The following is a 14,261-nucleotide window of genomic DNA, read 5'->3' on the forward strand; positions in this document are numbered from 1 at the left end:
ATAATATTGGTAAACGACTGAACTTAACATAGATTGAAAGGAAAGCATTTAACTTGCCCCTGGAGACCTTTTAGGGGCGTAACCGCTAGTAATGTCTTGCAGTACATAATAATCAACTTACCAATAGAACACATGTAATCCATGAAGTAGGAGAGTGAGATATTATTTTTCAATATAACTTCCAGGGGCAGATTAAACAGCTTCACTGTTGAACTAAAATAATAAGTTATTTATTTTATATTTTGGATTCAACGAACATACTCTTCGTGTTCATTTTACATAGGCATTGAAAGGCAAAATTACAAGATTTACAGTATTGCTAAACCCATAATGCATAAAACCAGAGCTAACAAAACTAGTAGGTATTAATGTTATGAATTTAAAAAAAAAATCTTAGTGCAAAATTGTCTGTAAAACGATGCTATACATGATATTTCAGTATGTTTGAGAACCGGTTCTAATCCAACGGATATTTATCTGTTTCGAAGCCATGCTGGAAAACAAAATTGCCGCTTATTATCAAAACAGAAAGAATAGGATACATTGAAATTGTTGTAACAAAACATAGTTTTCCCAATGCTTTCATTAGCATTGTTAATTAACCTAATTTACGACAATTTAACGAAGTTTTGTCCAGATATAGGAAAGTCAGACAAACAAACATTACCAAATATAGAAAGACTGTGCTACAAAATAATGAAATCATTCACTACTTAGAAGTCAGAGCATAAATTCTAAGTAAATCTGTAAATTCCTAATAGAATCCTTATGCAATCTGGGAGGGAGGGAACATAGGGCTGTTTATTTCACTACTCCCCAAAGTCTTACGATAAAGTTTACTTATTCGTTGGCTTAACAACCTTGGGGACTTTAATTAAATATTGATTGGTTTGTTCATTTACTTAGTGTCAAAACGTTTCAACCACTAATTTTAATCTACAGAAATGGTAAAATTTTGTGTACCATTATTGTGGATGTACATCAATTTATCGGCCACAATCTTATCCCTTTAGATCCCTGTATTTAATGCTAAGTTCTAAACAAAAACTTTACCTAATTTTCGCCGTCCAATCAATGTTAGGTGGTAGGCCATAACTGTTGTTACTAAACCCAGACTGGAGCCTGTTGATTCGGGTGTCAACAATCTAAAAATTGAAATAAAATTGTAGAGTAGAAGCGCTTTTAATAAATACTTTTTATAATACGAATTAATCATATTAATATTTTTTTTTTTTGGGGGGGGGGGGATTGTTGAGGTATTCCCCCAGCTAGATATACGACACTTTTCTGGGATCTTGCTGTGTCAAGTATCAACTGTTGGGAATATCAAAGGATGACTCCATGCAAAATTTGAGCCGGATCCGGCCAAAACCGGCCGTGAATTTTATAAAAAAAACGTTTTTTTCCGGTTTTTAGGGGGTATCTGTAAATCGATTCAGCTGGAGCAAAACCGGTTGGAGATACAAAAAATTTTACTTTACATGAAATTTAGCCAATGCAATTGCCTACAAAAATGTGCTTCATCATCAACTTGTTGGACAACTCTTTCCCCTCCTAAATGTCCATTAAAACCTCGGAAACGGCAAAAATCGCCAAAAATCACGCCTTCGGCGTCGAATAACGGCTAAACGGTCAGTCGGAGGCGAATGAAACATAAATAAAGAAATGTCCGCCTCAAAAAGTTGTTCAATATCAAAGAGATGCTTGAAGTCTCTAAAACGACTCCTTCCCCTCCTTTAAGGGGAAAAACTGAAAAAACGTCATTTTCAAAAGTATGCCCACTTCGTGGGTGTGGGGGGCACTGAACCCGTCACCCCAGGGTCACCAAATATAAAGTCTAGGCGGCCCACAATGCTGAATTTTCACCAAGTGAAAGTCTTGTGTCATTATCTCTTATGAGAAAAAAGTTATTAATTAATTAAAATTTCAAATTGTGATTTTTTGATGGATTTCTTTGATGAAATGACAGGCCGGTCACTTTTTAGGCCACTTTTTGCGGTTTTTGGGCCGTCACGCCCAAACGGTTTGAGATAATCTCAGAGGACCTTTTGCCCGACTTAAGTCTGGTTATTTGTGAGGTCTAAGAAAAAAAAATCCCGGATTGAATGAAGCACGACGTCGCTGCGCGCCGTCAAAAATCGCTGGTCGGCACATTTTGCCCCCTCAAACCCTCACCTCGTGCCATTTTTCTGTGTAAAGATTATAATTATAATCTTTTGTGCAAGTCTGATTTTTTTTCCTAGACCTCACAAATAACCAGACTTAGGTTGGGCAAATGGTCCCGTGAGATTATCTCAAACCATTTGGGCGTGACGGCCCAAAAACCGCAAAAAATGGCCTAAAAATTGACCGGCCTGTCATTTCATCAAAGAAATCCATCAAAAAATCACAATTTGAAATTTTAATTCATTAATAACTTTTTTCTCATAAGAGATAATGACACAAGACTTTCACTTGGTGAAAATTCAGCAATGTGAGCCGCCTAGACTTTATATTTGGTGACCCTGGGTCAGGGTTTCGGATCCGGATCCGGATCCGCAAGGATCCGCATATTTTGAGTCCAAGGATCCGGATCCGCAAAAAAAATGCGGATCCGGATCCGGATCCTTAGACTCCAAAAAATGCGGAAAAATGGAAAAATCTACCTAAATTTATAAAAAATCTCAGACATTCTCTTGATGAGAGCCAATCTTTAAGGTTTAGGTTCAGACTTGAAAATTAAAAGTATTTTTGACTTCGAACTAAAGAATAAAATTTTTTTGAAAAATTTGGTGATTTTATTTTTATTGTCAAAGATCCGGATCCGGATCCGCACTGACCAAATTTTGAGGATCCGGATCCGGATCCGGATCCGCATAAAATCAATGCGGATCCGAAACCCTGCCCTGGGGTGACGGGTTCAGTGCCCCCCACACCCACGAAGTGGGCATACTTTTGAAAATGACGTTTTTTCAGTTTTTCCCCTCAAAGGAGGGGAAGGAGTCGTTTTAGAGACTTCAAGCATCTCTTTGATATTGGACAACTTTTTGAGGCGGACATTTCTTTATTTATGTTTCATTCGCCTCCTACTGACCGTTTAGCCGTTATTCGACGCCGAAGGCGTGATTTTTGGCGATTTTGCCGTTTCCGAGGTTTTAATGGACATTTAGGAGGGGAAAGAGTTGTCCAATCAAGTTGATGATGAAGCACATTTTGGTAGGCAATTGCATTGGCTAAATTTTATGTGAAGTAAAATTTTTTGTATCTCCAACCGGTTTTGCTCCAGCTGAATCGATTTACAGATACCCCCTAAAAACCGGAAAAAACCGTTTTTTTATAAAATTCACGGCCGGTTTTGGCCGGATCCGGCTCAAATTTTGCATGGAGTCATCCTTTGATATTCCCAACAGTTGATACGTGACACAGCAAGATCCCAGAAAAGTGTGGTATATCTACCCCCAGCCCCTATGAAAAAGGCTTAAATAAAACCATCACAGGACTTGTAGGTATGTTCTCTGAAGTTGTTACTGAGATCTTAAGCGTCAGAAGGACAGAAAGACGTCGATCTACTTTGTATTATAAATAGGAATAAATAAGTAGCGCTTTTAATAAAAAAAAACTTACCTACATAATAATCCTATTAATGTTTTATATTAAAATAGGAATTAACAAGGATGCCAACATCGAAAGACAGCTAGTAACAAACAAAAAATAAAAGATGTACAAACGGTGGCCAGGCCAATGTACAGAACAGTTACAGAGGTAATAAGAAGGTAAGGATTAAAAGAAAATTCAGAGGTAGAGAGGACATTGCACTAGTCCCCAAAGTTTTATAATAACGTTTTCTTATTCGTTGGCTTAACGACATTAGTGAATTTCGATTGGTTTGTTTATTGTTGAGTGTTCAAACGTTTCAAGTCAACCACTAATTCTAATGTAATTTTGTGAATGTGACCAAGAAAGTTGTATACTGGATGCTATATATGCTGGGATAACTTTACAATAACAAGGATGACAACATCCATAAAAGCAAAGCTCTGAAACGGTAGGACAAACGGACATTAACACTTGTATAGTGTCAGAACTGAATAATCAGAATATAAATGTAAAAGAGTCGAAGCAAAATTGCAAGTAAAATTGTTGAGAAAATGCTTGATACAGAATAATGTTTATGGACATACTTACATTTTTAGGACTTGATTATAGAGTTGCTTCGCTTATAATGTTGTACTTTGTTGTCCCAGGAATCAGTATACCAAAAATCAGATCAGTCGGATTATTCGATCACATAAAAATTTGTTGTTAAAAAAGTAAAAAAATCAACATGTTTAAAATGGACCTACGGAAATTCTGGTAATGATTGTAGAGTTGCTACGCTTTCTAAATCGTACCTAACTACTACAGGAATGACCATGCAAAGTTTGAAATAAATAGGACAATTTTAACATGCCTAAATTAACGAAAAATGTTATCCGTGACGGACGGACCGACCCTAATTATAGAAAAGCTTCGCTTTTAAAATTAGCAGTCTATATTAAATATTAGTCGAGAATACCGGATTCCCATAAAATATGATTATAGAATATACGTGGATATTATGACAGGGGAAAAATTGTCGTAAATTTCGGTTTGTCGTACAAAATGAATTAGAGTGTGGCTTTGCTGCTAAATAGAAAAGAGAACATGAATATAAAATAGGTAGTACTAGGTGCTTAGAAGGAAATAACTAATTAGATTTCTATTTAAACATTTTATTGGACTGCTTTATATTTTTATGGTTAAAGAAAAGGCTCTTCTATAATTAGGGTTCGTACGTCAAACTTATAGCCTCAGGAACAGTTTTGGATAATTTTGTGGTTTCTAAGTGCCATTTGAGCACTGATACCCCCCCTCACCCCCTATTGTTTAAATTAATTTTAAAAATAAGTAAGGGGGGGGGGTAGTTTTTATTTCTTTGTTTAACCCCTACGATCAGCGTTTAGCGAGTTCCTTTGGTACAAAAAAACAGACAAACATCCTGTTACTTTATTATAAGGATATGTATATCGATATCCTTGTCAAATAGTTCCTCATAAAACATATTTTATGCTTTTCATTTTGACTTAATTACACAACCTAATTTTAATGAGAACTATAAAGAAAATGGAAATATATGTAGGACTTTTCTTAATAAATATGGTTCCAGAAACTCATTAACAATTTAATAAGAAACAGAATATTATCAAAGATAGGTTAATATTTATTCTATTAGGTATTTAATACATTGAAATAAATCTAAAACTAGGATAGTAAAACTTTAAACTTTCCTTTCCAAGGGATCTAAAGGAATGGACAATGGCCGATAAAATGATGTACATCCCCAATTATAATGCACAAAATTAGCACTTCTGGTAATAAAAATTAGTGGTAAAATCGTATGGACACTCAACTTATTGAAGCAACCAATAAAAATTAAATAAGTTGGTGAGCCATCAAATAAGAAATTGTTATTCTAAAAATTTGGGGACTGGTGTAATAAACAGCCCAATGTCCTCTCCCTCCCTGTTGCTTTCGTGTTAAAATATTTTTTAAAAATTTTTCTTCAAAAATTTTCCTAAATATTTTATCATTCTCAAGGTAAGGTTAAATTAAATTATTTATTTTGATATTTTGACATTTAAGGACGAAGCCCAATCTGTTCCACTTTTGAGCAAGACGATTCCTATATGACGTCATATAAAGGGAAAAGAAAAAAGGAAGGGGGGGAAGAAAATCTCTTCAAAAGAGATGGGAGAAAATTGAATCGTCTTGCTCAAAAGTAGGACAGATTGGGCTTCGTCCATTTAAGAGATTCCAAATCTTTAAACTTTGATGAAAAATAAAATAATTGTCTAATATCTAACTTTTTATAAATCCTTATATAAAAGTAACAATATGCTTCCCCCACCTCCAAAAAAAAATATTTATTTTATGTAGGTAACTTTTTTCTTTTTAAGACAAAAAATGAAGGTGATAGTGTTACTTCCAACCCACCTAAAACGCCCTTTGAGGCCTCTAGGGTCGTTTCCCCTTTTTTATTACCTTTTTTAAATATTCCAAGGAGTTTTTCTGATTTTTCGCCTCTTCGCTTCCCTCTGTCCGTGAATCACAAGATCTAATAAAAACAAGAATGACAACAATAGTAAATTGCGAAGCACAAAAAAGTCATCGATGAACAAACAGAAAAAGTGAGTCATTGACTGTGGCCATTAAAAGGAAAGAAAAATGGATGATAAATAAAAGGAAAACATTAGGTAAGTTTTAAATAATTTTTTTTGTTTTATGTCCGACAGACCAAGAAAGTAAAAAACAAGATGCGCTTTGGTATGGATAATATTCTAAAAAAAAATCCCAAATACAAACCTAACAAGAATTTCATTAATGTTCTGACATTAGAGTGTCAGAACATTACTTTGTACATGATTTTTTTAAAAAAGAATTTGCGTTAATAAAATGACAATTAGCATGATAAAATATCTAAATTAACGAAATGAGGGTTACTCGGACAGTCCAACCTTCATTATAGAAAAGCTTCACTTTAAAAAATATAATGAGTTTGCCTACCTTAATCTAGAAAGTTCTTTCTGTATAGATGCCCGGCAGGCCTCCAGTTCGTCCAGACTGTCGGAATGGCGCAAGGTACTTATCAGGACATCTGATCTTATCTGAGATAAATAAAATATCAAAGTACTTTCCCTTAAAACTAAAAGCGAACACATTATCCTTTTATTTTTTAAAAAAATTGAAAATCAACCCCTTTTGAGGGCCCTAAAATCACATAAAAACTAAATATGGGCGGTAGGAGGGGGGGAGGGGGGGTTGGACCTCAAATGCTCCTGGGCGCCTCTAATGGCGAAGTCGCTAATTCCATTATACAATAAGTTGACGGCTTTTACGTAGGCGGCTGCTGAATCCTGAATTATTAAGTAACAGCAACTATTTTAAGAAAGGTTACGACCTTTGAGTAAATTTAATTTTCTACTCCATCATACAATTCATGATTTATAAACAGCATTGCGGAGCCGGGAGCCGCCATATTTTGTTGGAGCCGAAGCCAGAGCCGTAATTTTTGTTAAAACACGGCTCCGGGTTAGCTAAAAAAAGATATATTTTATTAATTATAATTTGGTAACTCTTATGTGTCGTGTGCGAATGATCCTTTCAAGTTTTTCAAGTCCATTTTTATCAAAAAAATGTAATTTTAAAACCTTCAAAAGCCAAAAATAGACTTGGCAAAAAATATGTTCAGTTTTTCTTGATTTTAGGTCGGAGCCGGAGCCAAATCCGGAGCCGCATTAAAATCAAACGGCTCCGCCTCGCTGTTTATAAACCTTTCTTAGTGTACCTATTTTTGTAAAATTTTAGTTTGAACTTTTGTTTTAGCATTTCGAGTATACAGAAACAAACTTAATTAACTACTAGTACTATACAATCAAAACAAAGGGTGAAGCAAAATTTTAAAACTAACAATAAAAATCAGCCAAAAAATGTTTTATAGCAAGGGGGGGGGGGGAAGTTTTGACACATTTGCGTAAACGGTGATTATTGGCTTTATCTTTGGACTGAGAGGATAGGTTATTAGGGATAAAATCATTCTTATATGATGAATTTCCCCCAGATTTAAGATTTTTTGGATAGACCTCCAGGTTCCGGAGCTCCAGGCCTCCAGGTGGTCTCTGTACAGGTAAAAATGGAAAAAAAAATTTTTTTTTTAAGAGTTAGAAGTCAGCTTATGAGACAAAATATGTATGTTTTTTCTTCAAATATGTGAATAACAATCAAAAAGAAGCATATTTTGTTTTATAAGTTAGCCTCTAACTCTTCAAAAAAAAAAAATTATTTCTAATTTTTACCTGTACAGAGACCACCTGGAGGCCTGGAGCTCCGGAACCTGGAGGCCTATCGAAAAAATCTTAAATCTGGGGGAAATTCATCATATAAGAATGATTTTATCCCTAATAACCTATCCTCTCAGTCCAAAGATAAAGCCAATAATCACCGTTTACGCAAATGTGTCAGAACTTCCCCCCCCCCTTAAATTTTGATAAAATAAGGACAATGTGTAACGTTGAAGGAACAGCGGCGAAACCGCCATTTACCGCCGTATTTTTTTGACAAATATCACTAGGAAATGTTTTTTTCTACAGTAGGAATGGTTATGCCGTCGTTTTTTCTTAGTTGCATATTGAACTATTTTGAAACACAAGGATCTAAACAGATAAGAAAATAAAATCTTCTGAAGATTACAATTAGTGGTTGAAACGTTTGAACACTCAACTTAATGAACTAATCAATCATTCAGTCCCAAAAGTCGTTGAGCCAACGAATAAAAAAAAATATTTTAAATCTTTGGGGACTAGTATGATATACAGCCTAATGTCTCTCTCCCTGATTGAAACAACATCTATTCAAAGTCACAGAGCTGTATCACCCTATTTTGGTAATTTCTTTCTGCTAGATTTTAATAAGGAACCCTAGCCATTTTTATTTTATTCCGAAAACTAAAAAATCCGCTTATGAAAGCATACATTATTATGTAACGTTTTTGTAATTATCAAATATAACAACTTGCAACTTGAATACAGCTTGACAGATGTTAGCTTTTTTGTTGTTAAAAGTTTCACAACTATTAGTTTTTTTTTATTATTATCATGTAATTTATAATGAAATCTATTAGGATGTACTTATTGGTTTAATAAAATTAGTTTAATTTCTCCAAAAAGAGGGTAATTTTTTTCACGTAATTTCCATAAAATTGTGTGTTAGTGTTTAGTCAAATGCGCTTATTAAGTCAAACTGTTCTTAATTATGAACATTTCATAAATATACATTTGGTCAAAATTAAGAACAGTTTGACCTAATAAGCTCATTTGACTAAACACACAACTTTAGAGTAATAATCTTAACAGTTTTCTAAATAATAATGTCCAAGAGAAAAAATCATTTTCAGAAATTAAATATGATGATATTAGGTAAATAAAAACAGGATTTAAATGAATAAATCGACTAGGTAATTAAGTAGAAAGCTGCGCGTTTGTTTTTTGCAAAAATAAAATGAAACTTGACTTCATATGAAATACTACGTAGGTTTATTAAAAAAATGGCGATTTTTTTTGCTGAATTGATCTAGATATCATTAAGAACATTTTATATTTGCTAAAAAATAAATCTTATTGAAACAAAGTAAATTTAGTAGAAAATCAAAAGGGAAGTGCGGGCATGACACTTTCTTGAGGCCAAAACTTAAAAAAGAGTTACAGCACTGAAATTTGGCATCACAGTTGCTTTAAATCGATTTTAATGTCGTGGTTATGTGAAGAAACTGCGGCGGTGGAACCATCGCTCTCGCCAAAAGCCGCCGTTTTCTTTGCCTTTTCTCGCCAAATTATACAATTTGGAATCATCTAAATCTGATAAACCGACTAGGTAATTAAAAGAAATATCGCGCGTATCTGCAAAATATTAAATAAATCAAAAACTTGACTTTATATGAAATACTACGTATATTCCATGAAAATTTGGATTTTTTGCTGAATTGATCTAGATATCATTAAAAACATTTTATATTTGCTAAAAAATAAATTCTATTAAAAAGAATGAATATTGAAAAAGCAGGGCAGGGAGGGGACATTGGGCTGTTTATTTTAATAGTTCCAGAAGTTTTATATCATTAACGTTTTGTTATTCGTCGACTTAACAACATTGGGGACAATTAATGAATAATGATTGGTTGGTTATCGTCTATTGTCTTATCTCTCAACTTTTAAAAATTAAGATTTTATGTCAATAGGACTCTTAATACAAAAGAATTAATAGCAGAAATATCAGTTTGGAAGACAAGATAATAAATGTAGAAAAGTTTCACTTTGGGAAATACAATTTGTTGGTTAACTATTAGAATAAAAAATAGAGGGGGAAGGGGTTAAAAAACTGCAAGTCCCCACCCCGTGGACCGACCCTGTACCGACTGTCAATTGGGTCTTAGAACAAAATATTCGGAAATATTAAGACAGCCAAGTCACTACAAAAAAGAAGAAAGCAATTTGCTAGCAGACGAAAAAGGTCCCCAACACTGGACCCAGGTAGTTGTCTGAGTTATTTATACATCTATATTCATACATTTATTGGCCAACTACTGACCTCATTATTCTTGAGCAGCCAAATGATGTTTTGATTGATAATATCTGGATCTGAGATGAGAGTGAGTAGGGGCTGCAGGATTGAGCTCGACAATAGTTCCCTTGTGAATACTCGAACACTCCCTATGATATGATATGATTAATAATATCTGAATCTGAGATGAGAGTGAGTATGGGCTGCAGGATTGAGCTCGACAATAGTTCCCTTGTGAATACTCGAACACTCCCTATGATATGATATGATTAATAATATCTGGATCTGAGATGAGAGTGAGTAGGGGCTGCAGGATTGAGCTGGACAATAGTTCTCTGGTGAATACTCGAACACTTCCTATGATATGATATGATTAATAATATTTGGATCTGAGATGAGAGTGAGTAGGGGCTGCAGGATTGAGCTCGACAATAGTTCTCTGCTGAATACTCGAACACTTCCTATGATATGATATGATTAATAATATCCGGATCTGAGATGAGAGTGAGTAGGGGCTGCAGGATTGAGCTCGACAATAGTTCTCTGGTGAATACTCGAACACTTCCTATGATATGATATTCAATTCAATTCAATTCAATTCAATTTTATTTTACCATAAGATCCAACAAACCCCTGATCTTGGACAATTCTCCGCCATCAGGGCATAAATAATATATATTAATATACAAGATATATAGTACATATATCAATTACATTTAAATAAAACATGATGGTTTATTATTTATTACCCATCGATTCATCATATATTTAATAATGGTTAAAATAACATGAAATATAAATGATAAATTTGCGGATGTTGCCCTGTCGAAATAATCAGGTGCAGAATCGTAGCCCTGAGGCTGGTGCACGCCCTTGATGGAATTAGGGCGCTATCGCTGGCCGATTATCCCGACTTTGAATTGATTTGATCGTGCGCTGTTATAAATAAATCAATAAAAATCCGCTATTGTGTTCAAGAGTGATCCCTATACCCCCAGCTTTCTCAGGTCAACCGCCGTCATTGGGTATCCCCCCACCGCCATGGAACGTCATCAGATGCATACTAAAACAGGTTAATACAATTTAAAGGTCCTAGGACCAGTAAAAAAAGTTATCAGAAGAAAGAACGATCGCTTGGATGAATGAGTCCCATTATTATGATATTATACATTACGGAAAATTGTTCTAGAATAAATATCTTAAGTAAATTCTCTACACTAAGACATTCATTCCGAGAACCATATTAGAACTTAATGAAGTTAAGGAGCGTTAAAAAACCCATTAAGAGCTTACCAAGGAGCTCAACAATTAAAAAATAAAATAACTTAAGTAAACAACTTAAGTAAAACATCTTAGAACAAGCAAGCAAAACTAAAAACTTAATGTAAGGAATGTTTGCGATGAGAATAAGTTTCTTCGGAGAGCAGAGATTAAGTTTTCCGAGGAGAAAGAGTTTAAGTTTTTCGAGGATAAATGTTTGCGAGGAAGTAAAAAAAAAAACTCAGTCTAAATTTCTTAAAACAAGTTAGCAAAACTAAAACTAAAACAAGTTAGCAAAACTAAAACTAGGCGTATGAAGTGTTTGCGACAAGAATAAGTTTCTTCGAGGAGCAGAGATTAATTTCCCCGAGGAGAAAATAATTTTTTAGTTTAAGTTTAAGTTTTCCGAGGATAAAGTTTGCGTGGAGAATTTTCGAGGAAGAAGAATTTTACGAGGAAAGATTAAAAAAACTCACTCTAGGATTTTCTCAATCAAAATAATAATAAATACTTAATTGTCAATAAATGATTCCTGCTAAGAGGCTAATAGGATTAATCTAGCTAAGTACCTATGCATAAACTATCATAAAGATAAAAGCAAACAAAGCTGTTAATTAAGTTAAGTTAAGTTAGGTTAATTAGGTACTTAATAAAAAATTTGACAATTAAGGCAACGAATTGAGTAACCTTGGCCGCAGCCCCGCCCCGTCATGCCCTTAATAAGGTGTCTTCTCTGGATGAATTTAAGTATGACTAATATTAATACACAAAAAATAATTTTATCCTTCCACGGAGGACATACATAGGTTGTCTTCTCTGGATGAATTTTAGTGTGTGATTGGTGTATTAACACAAGTTCACCCTATCCCTCCAGGGATGATTTGTATATAGAGCAGAACGGGACAGAATCTACGTACCAACATTTCTCATTTCGCCCTCAACATACTAAGTATCATTCTCGAAATCCTGTAAAAAAACAAAGATTATTAAAGAAGTCATAGTTAGTATAAGACTAGTCACAACAGTATAAGCTCAGAATTAAGTCTAATTAATTCAAATCTAATCGAATCAGATCCCTACGCGTCAACACTAAGAAGTTAAAAATATTAAGATTATAGTATAACAGAGTATAACAGAGCTAGCATGTCACAACCAAAAATCACTCAATATTATTCAACAAGTAGTTGAATGTTCTTTTTTTAAACAATTTAAAATCTTGAATTGATTTAAGTTCCTCAGGTAGGGAATTAAAAATTAAAGGAAATTGAATTAAGGGTAATTTAAAGATATAATTTTTAGTTGTAACATCCACATTAAGATCCTCCCTATTACGGGTATTGTACTGGTGCAACTGATGTCTATATTGCCATGTTCCATCAAAAATGTCAGGTTGCTGACCATGTAAGTATTTGTGCATAAAAAGCATGATATGAAAATCCCTGAGCTCCTTAAAAGGTAAAATTCTTAGTTGTTTGAACAAAGGACTACTGTTGGCAGTGCTGGAGCTATTGGTAATAATCCTAACACACTTCTTTTGAAGTTTTTTTATGATATTGCATTGACCATCAGTTACACCAGTAAAAATGATAATGCTATACTCAATTATACTATGTATGTAAGCGAAATACAGCATCTTAAGATGCTGCATGTCAAGGACGTGTTTCATGACGCGCAGGGAAAAGATTGCACGCTGTAACCTCCTGTGAATCTCACCCCAGTGGTAGGTAAATTTCAGCTTAGGATCTAGCCTTATACCTAAATGTTTTGCCCACCTATTGTTTTCGTCATCACTATCCTCGTCAATCCTGTCTAACTTAATAATCTTATCTGCCACATCCTCCCCATGATTGTTGGTATTTATGAAAACAGGAAAATCAGCAATTAAATTAAGTTCATTCTCAGAAATATTTTGTCTTGGGGTTTTGAATAAAATGATTTTTGTTTTTAGAGAATTTATGATCAACTTATTAGCTGCATACCAATCATTGGCTTTGGGTAGCACTTCATTTAATTTTTGTATTAAGTTTATGAAATTATCATAAATGATTAATAATATCCGGATCTGAGATGAGAGTGAGTAGGAGCTTCGTCACAAGAGAAAGAGGATATTCCCTCCTATCAGTGAACATATTTGTTTTGTAAAACTATCTTTCTTTTTTTTTGGGGGGGGGCATTCATTGTACCGATAAATTTGTTGAAAGTTGTCAAACGAACGGTCAAGCCAGCCGTTTATGAGGTTAGTAATAAATTGAAAACTTTTTAAAATTAAATAAAGAACAAAACTAGTTTTAGATTGGCTACAAGGTTGAAGTTTTAAAGGAAATTTCCAGTATGGCTTCAAAACCGATTAATATCCGATGGATTAGAACTGGTTATCAGCCATACTGAAAGATCACGTGTAACATCTTATTACGAACAATTAAAGCCTCGGAGCTAACTAAACTGGTTTTAATCTTATACTTTTAGATTCTAATATCCGCGGAAAGTTGTTTATAATAAGATGCAATAATAAACTAATACCTGCTTCAAATTCATTTTCTGGTAGTAAAAGGTACAAAAGTAGATCTGATAGATCCTAAAATTACATATTTATTTCAGTTATGAGTATGATTGTACGTCCGACAACAAAAGAATTACATCTCTCGTTGATTGCTAGTCTAAAATCTAGGCAGATTCTGTTTTATATTGTAGTTTGTAGGTATTTAGTTTTAAACATTTTATTTAGGAATCTAAAGGGATAAGACAATAGCGCTAATTACAATCAATGGGTGAAACGTTTGGACACTCAAATCAATAAATTAACCAATCAAATTTAAGCCAACGAATAAGAAAACGTTATTTTAAAACTTTGGGGACTAGTTTAATAAACATCCCAATGTCCCCTCACTCCC

At 34.0% G+C, this 14,261-nt stretch overlaps 1 protein-coding gene across 4 annotated transcripts in view; it reads right to left on the reverse strand.

Annotated features, from left to right (window-relative positions):
- The window catches only part of LOC145323958 (sorting nexin-13-like), a 79,361-nt gene that overhangs the window by 43,287 nt on the left and 21,813 nt on the right, over positions 1-14,261 (reverse strand). For all 4 annotated transcript variants that reach the window (XR_013881150.1, XR_013881149.1, XM_080166572.1 and 1 more), the window contains exons 12-17: positions 13,891-13,945; positions 10,138-10,259; positions 6,562-6,662; positions 6,040-6,112; positions 1,054-1,145; positions 122-213 (exon numbers count right to left, since the gene is read on the reverse strand). Coding sequence is in view for 2 of the 4 variants with exons in the window: in XM_080166572.1 (XP_080022698.1) it covers positions 122-213; positions 1,054-1,145; positions 6,040-6,112; positions 6,562-6,662; positions 10,138-10,259; positions 13,891-13,945 (535 nt within the window). In the remaining 2 variants the exon portion in view is untranslated. The remainder of the gene's footprint in view (positions 1-121; positions 214-1,053; positions 1,146-6,039; positions 6,113-6,561; positions 6,663-10,137; positions 10,260-13,890; positions 13,946-14,261) is intronic.

The sequence above is a fragment of the Acartia tonsa genome, chromosome 7, assembly GCF_053477335.1.
Source record: "Acartia tonsa isolate MP-2025a chromosome 7, ASM5347733v1, whole genome shotgun sequence".
Classification (NCBI taxonomy): domain Eukaryota; kingdom Metazoa; phylum Arthropoda; class Copepoda; order Calanoida; family Acartiidae; genus Acartia; species Acartia tonsa.